At 41.9% G+C, this 13632-nt stretch overlaps 1 protein-coding gene across 2 annotated transcripts; it reads left to right on the top strand.

Moving 5' to 3' along the window:
* The first annotated feature begins 4594 nt into the window (after nucleotides 1-4594).
* Nucleotides 4595-12361, top strand: LOC108668231 (alkylated DNA repair protein alkB homolog 8). Of its 2 annotated transcripts, none has more exons than XM_018155402.2 (11): nucleotides 4595-4984; nucleotides 5499-5748; nucleotides 6110-6247; nucleotides 6620-6820; nucleotides 7146-7322; nucleotides 7622-7688; nucleotides 8753-8943; nucleotides 9099-9214; nucleotides 10151-10240; nucleotides 11022-11171; nucleotides 11919-12361. In XM_018155402.2, the coding sequence occupies exons 1-11, from the start codon at nucleotides 4877-4879 to the stop codon at nucleotides 12342-12344; spliced, it is 1914 nt and encodes a 637-aa protein (XP_018010891.1). In that variant the 5' UTR covers nucleotides 4595-4876; the 3' UTR covers nucleotides 12345-12361. The 2 variants fall into 2 exon arrangements, with proteins under 2 accessions (XP_018010891.1, XP_018010892.1); XM_018155403.2 differs by having other exon boundaries at nucleotides 4886-4984; nucleotides 5533-5748.
* Nucleotides 12362-13632: the final 1271 nt, after the last annotated feature.

The raw sequence follows: 13632 nt of genomic DNA, 5'->3' as shown, positions 1-13632 counted from the left end.
TCTATGTAATTTGTTGGGGGGAGGTAACCATAATGATAATGTACAACAGAAAATATTTCGATTTTTTACTCTATTCATATTGAAGTCAGGTAGGATAAGCGAGCTGTAGGTTGCCATCAATGCCATGCAACAGCTGTACACAAGCATGCATGGCAGTCATGCACATGTTTGATTGCTGCTGCTACTTATGTTCTATCTACTGTTGTTGTTGGCATATTTATCAAAATCTAGGCGTGTCTTTTAGGTGTTTGAACTGAAGTAGGTAGGGAGGCTGTACCAGCATTCATTTACCTTTTATGCTTTGCTTCAAATGAGCATTTGGTCTTAAATCCATTTACTAAAACTTGTCTCCTTTAAAACTCCTCAAATCCTATATGGAGCTACCTGAGAACTGATCTCTCTTAAGAGAGAACTGACTAGCTTCCTGTACCAAGAAGCTAAAAACTTAACCAACAAGCTCTCAGGCACAACGGTCATCCCATCAGGCAGACCTGTGGCTTTATGTCCACCCAGCGTGGACCCCCTGCAAAGAAGAATGTCAAATTACTCGTGGACTCGTGGTGCCTTGAGAAGTTGAGACTTGAGAGCAGCTGCCAGCTGGTTATTACCTCATGAAAGGCAAAAGCTTAATTCGGCGATTCTGCCGATCATAGTGGCAAACCAGAGCTCTTCTGGAATCAGTTCATTTCTAATTTCCTCAAAAACTCAAGATTTAAACCAATTTCTCAAGTATGATAATGCTGGTATCTATGATACTTAACTGGTCTACTTATAGGACTCAAAAATGAACTTGAGGGAGAGTCTAAAAAATTCTCTGCTTTGTCACTATGCTGCCGATTCATCAGCCAGTGCATCATGTGCCGTCGTCTCAGTGCACCGCTTTGTGAACAAAAAATGGCACAACTGCCAAGGGAAAGATTGGAAACAACCGCTCCCAGCCTCCCTTCACTCACACTGTGACTGTAGTTGACGTCACACTGTAACTGTTGACTCAGCGGCTCCCCAGTCTGCGTCTCACGAATGGCTAGGTTGGAGCGAGCTGAGGGGCGCTAGTGCTGCGGTCTGCTGCCCAAACACTATTAAAAAAAACTTGATATAATCCAGAACCAGTCTCAGAATTGCCTTAGGAAGTAGAAAAACCACTCCAGTTTGCAGCTTTGCTCACTCGAGGTGGAAGCTAATATCCCTTCTCTTTCAATCCATCATCAAAAACTACTGTGTCAATACCATCACAGACTTACCACACTTCCAATGTCCTCCATCATTAGCAATCTGTTCTGTGCTGAAAGAAATGATCTATATCCACTAGCATCTGCCTCATTACTGCCTTCCCTGACTGCTCTGTCTCGTGCAATATTTACTCGACATAATCTACTCACTAGTCACTACTCCTTCCCATGCTATGCCATTGAGACACTTTTCTGTTGCCACTTCCTCCTTGGTTCAAAATCCATAAACACATCCTAACAATCTTTTCATCAAGTCCTGTATCAGGCCTCACATCCAATTCCAACATGGGACATGGCCTCACAAATCTTCCAAGACCTTCTGCAGACCCAGTTTACAAACTTTACAACAGCCTACACTGATGGTTCTTGCATTACAGAACCTTCAACTTCTGCATCTGCAGCTATGGTGGTCCCATCCAAAGTAGTTCTCAACTGGAAACTTCGTCCAGTGGTGTCCGTCCTTGAAGCAGAATTATTTGCCATCCATAAATTGCTTGAGTGGGCTCAAAATAACCTTGAAAGTAATGAGAAATTGGTCGTATTTACAGACTCCCTAAGCTGCTCACTGTACCTAATTGCTGATAGATAACCTCCTTCATATGTACATCTTATTTTTGCGATCCAAGAAAAGCTGATGGCGCTGGCATCCCCACATGATCTCAAACTACAGTTCATTCCGGGTCATCGAGGCATTGCTGGGAATGAGGGAGCAGACCATGCAGCATCACTCGCCCACACCCTTTGCCGCCTTCGGTACCGTACAATCATTCCTAGGTCAAAGGAAGAGACGGTAAGAAATATCTGGCTTGTTTTTATTGAGTACTGCTGTACTGGCAGCAGCCAGCAGGAATGGGTTAATATCACTGAAGCTTCAGGAAAGGGCCTATTCCTCTGCCAAATTAAAGATAGAGTAGGCAATTGGCCTTAGGAACTGAACCAAAATAGACTTGTGGAAACAGCACTTGCTAGACTTCGGATGGGTCATGCTGGAGTGAGAGTACACTTGGCTGGGTTCAGAATGATTGATAACCCTATGTGCAACTGTGGCCAGTGTGTAGAAACAATAGATCACTTGCTGCTCCACTGCCAACTGCATGCTCAGGCCTGAACTAATCTGTCTAACACACTAACCTTGCTGAACATTGATCAATCTGTAAAGAACTAGCTTGGAGGAGGCCCTTTCCCACCTGAAACACAGCTGAAGATAGTAAAAGCCACCATTGATTACCTTATAGAAATTAATGCCCTGAAGCAAATGTAGACTTAATAAATGGAACCTAGTAAATATTGACCTATCTTAATGTTAGTCAGATATAATATTGTAATTCTGCCTGCAATCTCTTAACATTTTGAGTATACTAATTACTAACTACAAATAACACTCTGTGGAGCTAACTTTATATCAAGCCTGCTGCAAACGCACCTGTGGTGCATCCATGAGTTTCTAGTAGAGGTTTCTCTGAGCAGATCAATTGAATACGTACTGTAATGACTGCCTGTGTGAAGGATGCCTCTATTTGTCTCCGCCAGATAAACAAATATTCCCTTGCCTCCTTCTGAGCCCTGCCCATAAGAGATCCATCTTGTTTGCACATTTGCATTAAACATTATTTTGTGATAGTCATTTTTGGCTGAAAGAGGCTCCAGGTTGAGCCACCCAGGCTGGACCCTCACCTAGAGTTTGGGTTCTCGTGTGTGGCACAAGGTAGGGCATCCACTAGCTACTAACTTGGGCAATTTAGTTTAACTCTAATAATGTGGTCCTTTGTTTTAGAAGAGCTAATTGCATGGCAATTCTTAGCAAATCAATTTCATTTTATTTTGAAACACGTTTGCTCCCTGATCTGGCTTGATCTTATTTCCCTGAACATGATACTGAAATCAATTGATAGAATGTTAATGATGCTTTATACTAATGACATTTTTCATGTACACACAGTTACTGGGACTGCTGCACTGACTAAATCCCTGTGCAAATGTGGGATATTGGCACTTCTGTAACAACCAAATCCCCCTGCAGACGTGGAGCTACGTGGATGCGTCTCCAAAGCTCCAATAAGCTTCAAACAAGAAGAAGTGTGTCGAACCAGCCCTTGGTCAAATGGCTACTTGTCAAAGGACGATAAATTTTGGAACATAACTATGCTATCTGAAACCTAACCTCAGATGCGGTGAACGTAAAATTACGTAATTTTTACGGTTTATACGGTTTTATGCAAGACCGGAGGAGGGCAAAGCCAAGTGGTCGCAGGCTGTTGCGCGCTAGTTCCAGTTCGAGCGGTGGCCAGGGTATGAAGTGATGCTTTGACGCAACGTTGAGTGGTGGACGGTCATTCGACTCTAGGCTATTCGATCTCGTGTCTGGGGGGTGCGGAGCTCAAAATATTCAAAGCAGAAGGATGCCAAGGATCGGTTATGGATAGCAGGTTCCATTCACGGCTGATTGGTAGATGTCCGGAGAGATCCAAGGCATTCAATTCAGGGCTTATTGGTGTACAACATTTGTGGTGCACGGCTGCGCTCCCATTTCAATCTATATTTAGTTTTGAAAAAATCTGGTCAAAGGACCTGTTTTTAGATCTCCCTGTGGGGAGCGCAGCTGTGCGCCACAAGTTTTGTACACCAATAAGCTTTGATATTTTGAGCTTTGAATATTTTGAGCTCTACACCCCCCCAGACATGAGGTCGAATAGCCTAGAGTCGAATGGCCGTTCACCATTGAACATTGCGTCAAAGCATCACTTCATACCCTGGCCACTGCTCGAACTGGAACTTGTCCGCAACAGACTTCGACCACTCGGCTTTTGCCCTTCTCCGGCCTTGCATAAAACCTGCCGTGCACCACCAGGCCGTTGGTCAAAAGAGCCGTGCAACTGGCAGGGTCAGGTTAGGTTGGGTTAGCACTTGGCTGGAGCGTTTGACCGAGGGCTGCTTCGATGCATGGTTGAACTATACTAGTTTAACCATGGGTTTGATGCACGGCCTAGATACGGACGGCTTGGTGGCGGATATAACATTCGCTGCAAGGCTCCAGCGCGCTACGTCCGAGTGGTGCAGAATTTTTTCGCGGTACGGCGGACAATGCTAGGCCATTCGATCGCCGGCTGTTTCTCCTGAGGGCTGATTGGTCTAGTTCAATTTATTTGTTCTTTCTGGTGGCTTTTGGCTGCCTATATGATTGTCCAGAAGTGTTGAAGGCTACGTTCTGGAAGGCAGGAATCATGACGGTCCATTACATCCAGGCTAGTTGCTAGTAGTACCAGTGAACCAATACAATGATAATCATGTTTGGCATCATTAAATTCATTATAATACAAAAATATTGAATAAATTTTTAAACCAGATAAGGGGATTAAAAATGAACCAGTTTCAGAAAAATTTTTTGTTTGCCAATGTGCAGTAAGCATTGCAAGTCAAGTGACAGCCTGATGCTAATCCTAATAGGGCAGTGGCCGTGGCCTGTAGGGCATAGACTAATCACTAATGTTTTTACTTTCAGCTCAGGTCTTTAAGTTTGACCACCTTGGGAAAAACTATGTCCTATGCTAAATCATTTTTAGTTCTTTCCTGCCAGGTATGAGCCTTGGTGTAAAAAAGTGTTTAACTTCAACAATAGTTTTTTAACTAGCCCATCAACAACTGTAATAATGACTTTCATGAATAAGAAATACTCAAAAAAAGTGGCCAGGTGTGTGAAAATTTTGGAGAAAGATTTTCCAAGCTTATGTCCTGGAATGTCAACAGACAGGTATCAGGTGAGTGTGAGCCAGTTATGGCTAACACTGAAGTGACTGAACTCTCTTTTGTCTGTTGGAAGAATTAATCCAAGATAGCAACTAATGATTCATAATTTATTAAATATTTTTCAAAATGCCCTTGTTTTGACTAATTTAAAATGTTTCCTTTTGTTGAATTTTTATGTTTTTAGCGCATTTTCTTATTTATGAAAAAAATGCACTGTTGTGCTTGCCATGTCCGTCTGTCTGTCCGGCTGTCCATCCGTCTGTCTGTCCGTCTGTGACTTCACATTTTTGTCAACGAGAAAATGCGCTCTCTGTCACTCACTGCAGTGAGTACTGAGTTATATTTTTTATTCTAAGGCTAAACCAGTAGATATAAGCTCTCAAAATGCAGATACTTAATTTTTTATATATTACTAAGTTTAAAACTTTTCTTGTATATATAGTTTATTCACTATTACCTTGCATAATTACCTATCTCTTTTTTTTCTGTATTTGTCAGTCAAAGTGTATTTTTGCCAAATTGCAGGTCATTTATATTGGAAACATTGGTCACACAACAGGATATGATGAAACTTCAATACTGCAGCTCCTCCATTTACACCAAGCTGAAAAAGGATCATGTCAGCTTGCTTTGTTTCCTGGCAAGCAGTATAGTTTTGTGCAGTACACTGATGAAGAATCGGCTAATGCTGCACTCAAGACATTGACAAGAGACGCCTGTACTAAGGAAGGTCTGCACCAACACTCCAAAGTCTATGCTTGCCTTGTGCCTTCCAGTGAGTCAGCCCTTGATTAAAAAATGCTTATTTTGTATGGGAGGATAAATTAAAGTGGAATAATTAAGCAAATGTAACAAGGGCTTTTAGTGATATTGATTTGAATTGTGCATTTTCAAGATATTGTAAACATTTGATCTCTTAAATTTTTTCATTTTCCTAACTGCATTTTTTTTAGCCAAAAACATATCTGATCATGGAGTTGGTCTATAAAACCTTTATATATGATGAATTTATTTGGTGGTTTCTGTGCTTAAAATAAATATATGATGAATTTATTTGGTGGTTTCTGTGCTTTTAAAATATAGCATATAACTAGCAATATTGAAGCACACTAATGACAATAGTACTTTTCTTTTAGTGCCTGCTGTAGCTTGGCCAACTATGCATGACTGCCCTCCTGGACTGAGATTGCTGGAGGATTTTATAAATGTTGAGGAAGAGCACAGTCTGATGAATCTCATTGACTGGGAGACAGCCCCATCAGACTCTCATCTTGGTAATGCTTGTATGCTGATAATATTAATATCCCAAACACCGCACATCTTAGTAATTTATATAATCATTTTAAAAATGTCTGAGTAGCATTTTCTGCACCAGATAGATAAGTCTATAATCTAACTTCAGTTTATTCAAGGGACAAAATAACTTGTCATTCTCTAGTCATGATGCAGTTTTGATACTACAGAAATTCTTTAGTTAGATGTCGCTAAATGTATTAGGCTCTTCTCCCCTTAAAATTCTCCTGAAATTTCAATTAATCATGACTGTTGATACATGTTGTTGAGATTTCACAAATGAGATAAAAATTGACTTTCTAATTACTAGAAATGCATTTATTTACTTGCATGTTATATATGTGTCAATTCAGGAGGAAGTTTGAAGAACCGTTCAGTTCGTCATTTTGGTTATGAATTTGAGTACGGCAGCAACAGCATTGATGCGTCATGCCCGCTACTGGCAGCACCTTTGCCTACTGAGCTGCTGGCCATCATGGATCGCATGGTGAAGCAGGGGACGCTGCAGTGCATGCCAGACCAAATCACTGTCAACAGATACCTTCCTGGACAGGGTGATTAGAATTGTGCTGAATATAGGTTACTGCTACTATGGGTACTGAGACCTCAAAATGATTGGCTTTCCTGTCTTCCTCAATAATATTTTTTATCTAATTTATATGTTTATAAATGACAAAATTAAATTTAAATTAATAAAATGTATAGCATGCAGTAGTTATTGATGAAACGTTATTTTATTAATTTGACACATGGAAGTATGAGCTCAACTTTAGGTTGTGGTCTTACTGTGGTGTGTGGTTGATCGCAATCAGTAGCAAACAAGTTGTGCTTGTACTTCCATTCTCTTACTTCAAATATTAAGTTTTTGTTTTACGCAAGGTATCCCAGCTCACACTGATAGTCACGGATCGTGTGGTAGTGAGCTAGCATCCCTTAGTTTGGGAGGACCGGTGTTGATGAACTGGACTGCTCCTAGTCGTTTGCTGCAGCAGCAGCGTGAGGCGCTCAGTACTGACCTGCCTGCTGCTGATCATGACGAGATCCTCTCACCTACAGGTTTGTTTTTCTGGGGTGTCTAGTATAAAAATGAATTCAGGCGTATTATTACCATATCGTAAACTGACCATGTACACTGAAAATGGAAATCACAAACTTCAAACTTGCTTCAAGTGGTGGAAAAAATTCTTTCTATGAGGGAATTCACTCATGAAATAGTTTTTAAGCACCTCTAAAGTTGAAAGTGCAATGAAAATTTTATTATTATATAGTGCTGCATGTTTCTTTAAAATATTATCTCGGTTCGGAGTTTTTGACATTTGGTAACAAAAAATTACATAGATTATGGTCTTTTTCAGACACATTGATGGGGTACAACATGCTGCTGCCACCGCGCTCATTATGTGTCTTCAGTGGAGAAGCCCGGTCAGTGTGGCATGCTTAGGATGCTTGGTCAGTGTGGCATGCTTAGGATGCTTGGTCAGTGTGGCATGCTTAGGATGCTGTGTGGCATGCTTATGGTGCTTGGTCAGTGTGGCATGCTAATGGTGCTTGGTCAGTGTGGCATGCTTATGGTGCTTGGTCAGTGTGGCATGCTTATGATGCTTGGTCAGTGTGGCATGCTTATGGTGCTTGGTCAGTGTGGCATGCTTAGGATGCTTGGTCAGTGTGGCATGCTTAGGATGCTTGGTCAGTGTGGCTTGCAGGGTGTGATTGGCCAGTGTAGTCTGGTGGGGACGTGTTGTCAGTGTGGCAAAGGTGGCTTACTTTCAATACAAAATACTTAATATTTTCTCTTGAAATTCATCATTGAATTCCCACTAAGGAATTTGTAGACTTGATTGATTATATAATATATCGTAAGGCTTTTATCACAAAAAACATATCATATGGCCTTTTGGATCACAAAAATGCATGCATGCTATGCATAATCCTTTATTACCAGCAAAAGATTCGCCAATGTTATAAAAAAAAACTCAAAGACCCACAGCGCGGAAAAAATATACCTAGCACAGCTGCTATCTATGAATGCACAGTCAGGTTGGGTGATGTTTCATGTTGTTGGTTGTGAGTTATGACTCGGTAGTCGAGTGGTTTATAACAGCAAGATAGGAGCAGTGAGTTGTGGGTTCGATCGCAGGGTCTTGTGGCGATTTTGGTCAATGTCAGCATGGTGGCTGTGTAGTTGATAACACCAAGATAGGAGCAGTGGATCGCGGGGTCGATCTCAATGTCCGGTGACTGTTTTTGTCAAAATCGGCGAGTTGGCTTGTTGGTTGAAACAACATGATGAGAGCCGTAAATTTTGGGTTCAAAACAGTTTGCAAAAATTCTGCGATGTCGTGGATCGGAAACAGGCTATATTTGGCCTCATGATAGCTGACACTATTTATACTATTACTAATCCTTTGTATTGGGTCTTAGTGGACGGGTGATATATACGATTGTGTTGAGATTAGTCGCATGAGACATATGCATTATTTGTGAAGGTATTGTTGGCAACACGGCATCAAGGCACGGCAGTACGACGTTCACCACAGTAGCGATGGGCATCTGCAGCTCGTCAAGAGACAGTTGCGAGTGTCCTTCACCTTCCGCAGGTCCAGACGAGGGCCTTGTGACTGTCCCTACAAACTATTCTGCCCTGACCAGCAGTCACCTCCCCAGAACACATCGCTGAGTATGACGACCTTGCTTGCTTCAAGTCAATCATAATTCATATAATCAAATCTGAATTAATTACTAATGTCGCGACAGCCCCTAGTAAGACATAAATTGATTAAATATTATGAAAAATTATTAATTAATTGAGTTAAGTTACTTGCCATTGTGCAGGTGAGAATGATGCTACTGCAGAGGTGCTGGAAATTCGCCACGTGCAGAGCGTATATGACAACATCGCTCCTCACTTCAGTGACACCAGGCACAAGCCCTGGCCCAACGTCAGACAGGTGCGTGAGAGACAGACACAAGCCCTAGCCCAAATTCAGACAGGTGCGTGAGAGACAGACACAAGCCCTGGCCCAACGTCAGACAGGTGCGTGAGAGACAGACACAAGCCCTGATCCAACGTCAGACAGATATGAGACAGACACAAGCCCTGGCCCAACGTCAGACAGGCGCGTGAGAGACAGACACAAGCCCCGGCCCAACGTCAGACAGGTGCGTGAGAGACAGACACAAGCCCTAGCCCAAATTCAGACAGGTGCGTGAGAGACAGACACAAGCCCTGGCCCAACGTCAGACAGGTGCGTGAGAGACAGACACAAGCCCTGGCCCAACGTCAGACAGGTGCGTGAGACAGACACAAGCCCTGGCCCAACGTCAGACAGGTGCGTGTGAGACAGACACAAGCCCTAGCCCAACGTCAGACAGGTGCGTGTGAGACAGACACAAACCCTGGCCCAACGTCAGACAGGTGCGTGAGAGACAGACACAAGCCCTGGCCGAAAGTCAGACAGGCGCGTGAGAGACAGACAAAAGACCAGACCGTAAGTCAGCCAACTAATCAATCTGATAAGTTGGTTCTATGCCTCAACCTACCTTAACTCTATCATCCATTTGATGATCCCTTTCCCTACGAGTTTATGGAAAGTCTTGCCTTTGTTTTAAGCTTTAAGTCGCATTGCATAGATAGAACTGTACCTAAAATCAGTAATTATAAGGTAGTAACATTATTCTAAATCTAACAAAGGCTAAAATGGCTTGGGTTTAGGTGGCTTTCTTTACGTGAAGCTTGAAAATGTTAATCGATCTATCAAACTCGCCTCTCGCTTAAGTGCACTCAACACATACGTATATACTTAATATTAGAATTACTCCTACTTCAAATTGTTAATTCAAACCTTCATTTAGTCGAATATCCTTTAAATTTTTACGTATTACAGTTCATTGATGGCCTGTCGCCGGGCGCTTGGTTGCTGGACGTGGGCTGTGGCAACGGAAAGTACCTCGGCCTAAACGCATCCCTCCTGCAGGTCAGAGTCCAGCGTGTCAGGGCGTGCAGATTTAATGCCACCAATATTATCTGTATTGAAACAAGATTCATCCACTTACATATGTGAAGTGCGCATATCGCATATGATTCACCTGGGCACTTTGAAATATCGTATATGATTCACCTGAGCACTTTTGTAAAGGATAAATTTGAGTTTTTTCAGAAATACTACAGTATAACGGAGTAGTAGGTACAGCAAAGTAGGGATGGCCACTATGTTAGCTTGCCATTCGGTGATGTTAGCTTCACGTTTCCTACAGTATTGGAGTACAGTATACATGATCTGAAGAAGCCTCACTATATTTTGGATATCGTGTTTCGCGAAAACTGCCAGTTACGATATTTACACAGCGCAGCCTGAAAGAATTAAAAGCGTGCTTTTAGCGAACGTTGATTTAGACTGATACGGGTTACAACCGTGTCAGTCTCTACACTTCTTTCTTTCTATGAAATGACGTTAAATATGACACTTCGTCGTAGCGATAGCATGATGTACAATGCCATATCAGCCCTTCAGCGTGCAGTGCAGAATTGCATCGTAGATGCGTTGGAAGGATCGACTTCCTGTTTGTCTAGTATCTCGAGGTTAACTACCCGCGTCTCAATGTGAAGATGACACCTCGGTGATGTGTACGCTCAGAATTGTGTGGCAAATCACCTCAATAATGTGCAGGCTAAAAGTTACTTCCGAGTAAATCCCTACCAGCGGTCGGTTTTCAAGGAGCACTTGAATTGGCTCCTGAACATTATTTGCTGTCCAGGTGGGCTGCGACAACAGCACGGGTCTGTTGAGCATCGCGCAGGGGCGCGGCCACGAGACTGTGCTCTGCAACTGCCTTGCGCTGCCCTTCCGGGATGCCTCTTACGATGCTGTCATCTGCATCGCCGTGCTGCATCATCTCGCTTCACCTGTTGGTTGAGTTGAACATTGAAATTTGTTTATACAAATGATGATTGAAACGTAAATCACTCAAAATGATTTCCATTTCATTTCGCTATTTAAACGTACTTGAGCTTGTACATTTAGTAGTTTTAATTTGAGTCTGAGACGTGAAGTACGACAATTATATGCAAGCTGTTTCTTGGTTCGAGTTGTAAGTCGATCGCTTAAGTCCAATATGCCTGTATTGTTTCAATGTCATTAGTAGATATATAAACGATCGTTTGAAATTTCGGAGCAATTATGTAACCTGTTTTGTTGAACATATTTGTTTCACGTGTTCAGTATTCTCTTGGTGCCAGCATTAATTCGCCCTGAATTACTCGGTCGGCGCTCTGAAGGCTAATGAAGGAATTAATTCTAAGAACCGAGCATTATTCAGTTGAACGAATGCTTTGAAGTTTAAATGAATAGCCGAAAATTAGTTGCTATGCTGGCCAGAGTGATGAACTGTTGGGGGACAGTTGTCCCTGGGGCAGGAATCCGCAGTATTTTTAGATGAATTGGTTCGTATTGTAGCAAAAGCTGACACGTTTGTCTTATGTTATCGAGTAAGTTTTCATTAAAAGATAAATTATTGAGAATTTGATTGCTACTTAAGGGAAAACAACGTAAGTTCTTCATTGTTTTTTCATGACCACTGTCTGTGTCATGAAAAATATTGTTTATAATATATAAATTTGTAAAAAATATTACCGCGAATTATATTTCATAATAGGAACGCAGAATGGCTGGTCTTCGGGAGTTGGTGCGCGTGCTTCGTAGCTCAGGACGCGGCCTGGTCTACGTGTGGGCTCTGGAGCAGACCATGGCTCACCGACCCAGCTCGTATCTCAAGCAAAAGACCAGCAAGAACGCAGCCAACGTCAAAACCACCGAAGCTGCAGAAATGAACGGCACACCGTCTCTTCCCGTGCACGAGAACCGCACGCAGTTTGTACAGCAAGATATGTTCGTCCCGTGGAAGCTGAAGGCGAAGACGAGCGAAGCTTCGACGTCTGAAATTCAGCAAGTTTACCATCGCTTTTACCATACCTTCAGAGACGGCGAACTGGAGCAGATGTGCAGCAATATTGATGACATTAATATATTGAAATCTTTTTACGATGAAGGAAATTGGTGCATTATATTTGAAAAGAAATAAAAAGGACCATGTTGTAATCTTTTTATTTAATTCATGTGGTTTTCTGATTATTATTAGCACATGTATTTATTTTGTTATTTTCTCTCCAATTGTTCACATTTGACTATGAGCAAATATATTATATATAATCTGAGAAATGAGAATTCAGAAAGAAATCAATCTATAATCGAAAAGTTTTTTTCAATAGTTTGGTTCAAGTCCCAATTAAACATGATACTCACATACCGATCATTGAAATTAAAATCTGCTCGTGGTAATGTGTTATTAGTGCGCAGTTAATTTGACTCCGTATCGGCTTGTAATCATCTGTGACGCATGTAGCGAAGCATGAGGATTTTCTCTATTAGATAAGCTCACAACTGCGAAGGAAAATTCCGTAGCACTGCTGGGCATAGCCGCATAGGCATTCACTTCGCACACTTCCCGATGGGAAAGGGCTTGACATACAGAAAGGCATGAGCCCCTTCACGCACGATAGAAGATCGGCTCTGTGACTAAATAAGACGTGAAGATATGGCTTTACAACGAAATTATATGTAGTTCGCATAGTAGGATGACTAAAATCACGAAGTCCAAAGAAATTACTCGATTTCATCATTGAAAACTGAAACTAAATAACTTGCTGCCCACGATTGTAAAGAAAGTCCTCGTGACAACAAAATAGACAGTATTAGTCTTCATTTGAAACAGTGAAATCTAGTTGCAAGTTGGGGCATAATGCCTGAATGATGATGCAGTCTACCTCACTACTTCGATATATACTAAAACTCTGCGAGTCACTGACAATTATTTGAACAATTGAAGGAAATAAAAATTTTATCGCCGAGCGCAAAGAAGAATTTTCATTAGACAAGCTGGAATTGGGTCACTTGTCACACTGGAATTGGGCCACTTGTCAACACCTTTAAATCGGTCGTTTCACGCTGCAAAGAAACGTTTACTAGCGTAAAAATAAAAAATTCACGGCGAACTAGCCAGTTAATTAGCAAAAAAATCAATCAAAGGTATTCACAAAAATCCTAAATGACTAAAACATTCAGTTATACATGTCAATATTCTAAAAACAACAGAAGCAATGTACTAAAACATTAGGTACGGTGTCCTTTGACCTCCCACCCTCCCCTCTCCCTCCACTCATCAAGACCCCACTCATATCATCCTCCTCCTCTCCCTACACCTCCACACTTTTTCCAAATATCTCTTCACACTCTCAAGCATAGCTACAGTTGCTTCCTCACACAGACCCTCAATCATTGCCATCCACTATTCGCTTGTTCTCTCATACCCG

The sequence above is a fragment of the Hyalella azteca genome, unplaced genomic scaffold (assembly GCF_000764305.2).
Source record: "Hyalella azteca isolate HAZT.00-mixed unplaced genomic scaffold, Hazt_2.0.2 contig16840, whole genome shotgun sequence".
In the NCBI taxonomy this organism is placed as follows: Eukaryota; Metazoa; Arthropoda; class Malacostraca; order Amphipoda; family Hyalellidae; genus Hyalella; species Hyalella azteca.
The sequence above is the reverse complement of the archived record's forward strand: the minus strand, read 5'-3'. Positions and strand labels throughout refer to the sequence as shown.

Coding starts and splice junctions, on each gene's coding strand:
- LOC108668231 (XM_018155402.2), top strand. CDS start 4,877: ATGACTTTCATGAATAAGAAATACTCAAAAAAAGTGGCCAGGTGTGTG. Junction 5,749..6,109: donor TGCTTGCCTTGTGCCTTCCA/GTGAGTCAGCCC, acceptor CTTTTCTTTTAG/TGCCTGCTGTAGCTTGGCCA. Junction 11,172..11,918: donor TGCATCATCTCGCTTCACCT/GTTGGTTGAGTT, acceptor ATTTCATAATAG/GAACGCAGAATGGCTGGTCT.